Source organism: Polistes fuscatus, unplaced genomic scaffold (genome assembly GCF_010416935.1).
Source record: "Polistes fuscatus isolate 324 unplaced genomic scaffold, CU_Pfus_HIC Scaffold128, whole genome shotgun sequence".
NCBI classification, from domain to species: Eukaryota; Metazoa; Arthropoda; class Insecta; order Hymenoptera; family Vespidae; genus Polistes; species Polistes fuscatus.
In genome coordinates this window covers 16,475-21,164 of record NW_025113029.1, presented here as the reverse complement: position 1 = coordinate 21,164, position 4,690 = coordinate 16,475, and the positions used below count along the sequence as shown (strand labels likewise).

General features: G+C 37.3%; 1 protein-coding gene across 1 annotated transcript; it reads left to right on the top strand.

Annotated features, from left to right (window-relative positions):
• The first annotated feature begins 516 nt into the window (after positions 1 to 516).
• On the top strand, positions 517 to 1,056 carry LOC122513668. The gene has a single exon (XM_043630081.1). It carries the CDS (start codon positions 517 to 519, stop codon positions 1,054 to 1,056), a length of 540 nt encoding a protein of 179 aa, XP_043486016.1.
• Positions 1,057 to 4,690: the final 3,634 nt, after the last annotated feature.

Here is a 4,690-nt window from a genome sequence, read left to right as displayed (position 1 = left end):
CACAACCTGGCACATTTCAGCGCACGTTCTACTAAGAGGTAAATAGCGCAACGGTTCGTCTGGCCCGGCATGAACAGCGATATTACCCGTTGGGTACGCACCTGTCTGCTGTGCCAACGCAGCAAGATTCAACGACACACGAAGACCGCTCCGGAACGAATTGCAATACCAGACACACGTTTCCATTATGTCCATATTGATATCGTTGGACAACTGCCATTATCGAGAGGTTACCGCTACTGCCTTACGATGATTGATCGGTACACCAGGTGGCCGGAAGCCATCCCCATAGCCGATATGTCAGCCGATAGCGTCACGAAGGCATTCCTCAGCGGTTGGGTCGCTCGCTTCAGAGCACTCGCCATCGTGACCACAGACCGAGGTTCGCATTTCGAATCTACCTTTTTTCAAGCTTTGACGAAACTTTTAGGTTGCCAACGTACTCGGACAGCCGCGTATCATCCTGCCTTCAATGGGATGATATAGTGATGGCACCGTTCGCTTAAAGCTGCAATCATGTGCTACGGTACACAAGACTGGGTCGACGTTCTTCCCGTCGTCTTGCTAGGCCTACGCACCAGCTTCAAGGAAGACCTTCGAGCAACAGCAGCAGAGCTCGTTTACGGGACGACGCTAAGGCTTCCTGGCGAATACTTCTTCAGTGATGAACTTGCTAACGGTCCGCAGATATTCCTCGAGCCTCTTCGGGAGAAAATGCGTCCAGTTTGGTCAGCACCAGCTGCGTATCACTCCAAGGATAGGGCGTTTTCGCATAAGACTCTGCATTCCTGCACCCACGTGTTTGTCAGGGTCGGTGGTTCTTCAGAACGGCTTTGTCAACCCTACGAGTCCCGTTCGAAGTGTTGGAAAGGATATCGGATAGCGTTTTCCGCGTCAACGTTAATGGAAAACCGTCGACAGAGCGACACAAACCAGCTTTCTTCGAGGCCACTGAGCAAACGGACATCACCCCGACCATGGAGGGCAACAACGACAGCCGATCTCGACGCTAAAACGACTTCTGATAGCCTAAGTCGCTCGGGGGGAGTACTGTAACGGCCTGCTGTCGATAAGCAGATTTCTACTTTATCCTATACGACGATTAGCACCGCTATCCTCACCGCTCATTCTTTTGCCAAGCTACTTTAGCGCTGGCACTCTATCACAGCTAACAACGTTTCTATGAGAAACGTTAATGCTTCCATAGTTACAAAGACTTTCTTCTTCCGTTATGATAAATGAAGAAATGAATTAAAAAGTTACACGGGCTCGATCAACAACGAATTCTCGTTATCTGCTCTCTAGTTCTGTAATAGTTTATGAATAAAATAAATGTTACATATAAATAGTCGTTACTATCAGTGTTTGAACTAAAAGAATTTAAGTTTCTGGTTCCTTCCGCTACATCGTCAATCACCTTGGGACCATGTTACGACTACCGCAGAAAGCAGTTATACTAACCTGCGACTATTCTATTAACGAAGTAGTATTAAAAAGTTAGTATAAAACTTTAACAGCTGAAAAAAACTAATGAGTGCTTTTAATTGCTAGTTATTTGCTAGTTCAAAATCCATAATTGCTAACTTTTTTGAATTAATTATTTAATTAGTTATTTATAATTAAATATGTGAAAACTTTTTTTTTTATTTCTAAATAAAGCAACGTAGTTTTCTCAACAGCTGAAACAAATGAATATATGCATTTAATTGCTCGCTATTTGCTAATTGAAAAACATTAATTGCTTACATTTTTAATTAATTATATAATTAGTCATCGGTAATTGAATATGTGGAAAAGTTTTTTTTCATTTATAAGAAAAGTAATGAAGTTTTTTAGTTTTTTTTTGTTTTCAATAAATTGCTCACCTTTTGTTTGTCCGGCTCCATAACTTTATATTATTAATTATTTTTTATTTATCGTAAATAATTAAAAATAATTCCGAAGTAACAACCTGTAGGATAGTGAAAAAAAAAGGTTAATCGTTTTTAATGTATAAATAATAGGTAAATATTTTGTAAATTATAATTTTTTTTTTCACTACCCTATAGGTAGTTACTTTGAAAATCAACTTTAAATATATTCCCTACAGGTATACCAATGTTACTTTTATTTTTCTTCAAAGTGTGCTTACGCCTTGAATTGTGGTTGCGTATGCATATAACATATCTCCCACTCATGACGTCACCATTTCATAATTATTCAAAGTGTAAAAATTACTTTCAATTAATTACGATAAGTAAAAAATATTTAACAAAATGAAGTTGAGGCGCTGGACAAACAAAAAGTGAGTAATTATTGACAAAAAAAAACACTTAAAAACTTCATTGCTTTGCCTAGAAATAAGAAAAAACATTTTTGTTTTTTCAATTATTAATAACTAATTAAATATTTGATTAATAAAAGTTAAGGAGCCGGACAAAGAAAATCTGAGCAATTTATTGAAAACAAAAAACACCAAAAAATTTCATTGCTTTGTTTAGAAATGAGAAAAAACATTTTCAAATTTGTAATTATAAATAACTAAATAAATAATTATTTAATAAAGTTAGCAATTATGCACTTTTATTGAGGAATTAGTTAGCAATTACCGTACTTATTCATTTTTTTGGTTGTTTTAAACTACGTTGCTTTATTTAGAAATAAAAAACAAGGTTCTACATTTTAAATGATCAATAACTAATTAAGTAATAATTTAAAAAAGTTAGCAAGTATAGTTTTTTAATTAGCAAATAGCTAGCATTTAAGCGTGTTGATGTTAGGTGGATTAAATAAAATAGTTGTGGGTTAATAAACTCTAAAAATAACTCTTTATTATAATCCTAGATTAATTTCTTACATTCTAAGTGTTACGACTAGCCGCTTGCTCTCTACCAACTGAACGTGCTCACGTATGCTGGCTACAATTGTAGCTCCCTACCATAGGCTCTCGACACACACTCATATATATATATATATATATATGAAGGATAGGAAATAAAGAAAAGAAACTTTCTCTTTCCGGCATTCGTTTGTTTGGGCGATATCACGTGAGAAATGCGTTTCATGTTTCGTCGCATGGAAACCACTCGATGTTTCTCGTGGATAAATAGATGAATATTCGAGAAGGACCGAGGGGTTTCTAGAGCGATAAGAGGAATATAAAAGAGGAGCGTTTCGGTTCGAACCGAGTTCAGTGTAAGTCCAGCTACTGTATAATCAAGAGTTAGTGTTATATTAATAAATTGTTACTTCTGATCGAACTCCTCACTATTTTTTATAATTTAAACATCCTACAAATTTTGGGGGTTCAGCCGGGATTGAGTAAAAAGTAAGCCGTGAGTGAGTGTAATTTTTGTAATTGCTGGTGTTGTATTTTCGTGTCGTGTGAAGTAGTGTGTAGCATCCTCGTGTAAGTTATACAGCGTTGGTTAAGTCTGTATTAAAGATCGAGGTTAAGCATATTTTGTCAATTTTCGTGTCGTGTGAAGTAGTGTGTAGCACCCTCGTGTAAGTTATACAGCGTTGGTTAATCCTGTATTAAAGATCGAGGTTGGACACAGTTTTTGGTTTGTCGGTTCGTTGAAAAGATTTATAAGATGTCGAAGTCACAGAATAACACTACGATTGCTGAACTCAAGGAGAAGTGCAAAGAATTAGGATGTAGCACTTCAGGAACGAAAACCGAATTAATACAACGGTTGAGAGAAGTTGATCCGTCGGAAGCGTGGGCTCAGAAGAACGTAACAAATACAGCTCCACGCGTTGTGTGTGAAGAAGTAAGATTCCCTGATGCTGAAGATGTAGGGAGATTTTTGAATGATAATTGCGAAGAAGAAGTTAGAAGAAATGATAAGCATTTACTGGAGGAAGAATTGAAACTCGTACGACGTGAGTTAGAATTGGTTAGAAGTCTTCGCGGTGCAAGTATTAGTACAGAGCGACGACAATTGGTTGAAACGCAAGAACAAAGTTACAGTAATCCAGATTTTAGAGAAAGGGTTGATATAAGGCTTGTTGCTGACCTTTTGAATGTTTTTAAGGGAGAAATGGGTGAATACGAAAATTGGGAAAGACAGCTGAGAATGTTACGAGCAACATATAGTCTCAACGATAATCAAGTGCGTATGTTAATCAGCATGAGATTAAAAGAGAAGGCACTTGAATGGTTCTATTCAAAATCAGATTATGTCACAATACCCATTGAGGAATTGCTAGCCGATTTAAGAAGCACATTTTGTCATCGGCAAAATCGTATAGTTCTACGAAAAATTTTTGAAGAGCGTGTTTGGAGAAAAGATGAGTCATTTCGTGAGTACGTTCACAACAAGGTGATACTCGGAAACAAAGTTCCGATTCATGAAGATGAAATTGTAGATTATATCATCGAAGGTATTCCAGATGCAAATCTTAAAAACCAAGCTAAGATAAATAGGTTACGAACGAAGGCAGATATCCTAGAAGCTTTCGAAGGAGTGACCTTGCAGGAAAAGAATCGAATTCCGGGTGATACGAGATTCGTTAGAAGACCTTACAACATGAAGAATTGGAATACGGGAGGGTGAAAATCTACGAAGCAGACAAGAAGTTGTTTTACTTGTGGATCATTTGACCATATGGCTGATAGTTGTCCAAAAAAGAAGGAAGGACCAACGTGCTACAATTGCAAAGAGCGAGGACACATTGCATCGAATTGTCCGAAGAAATATCCCGT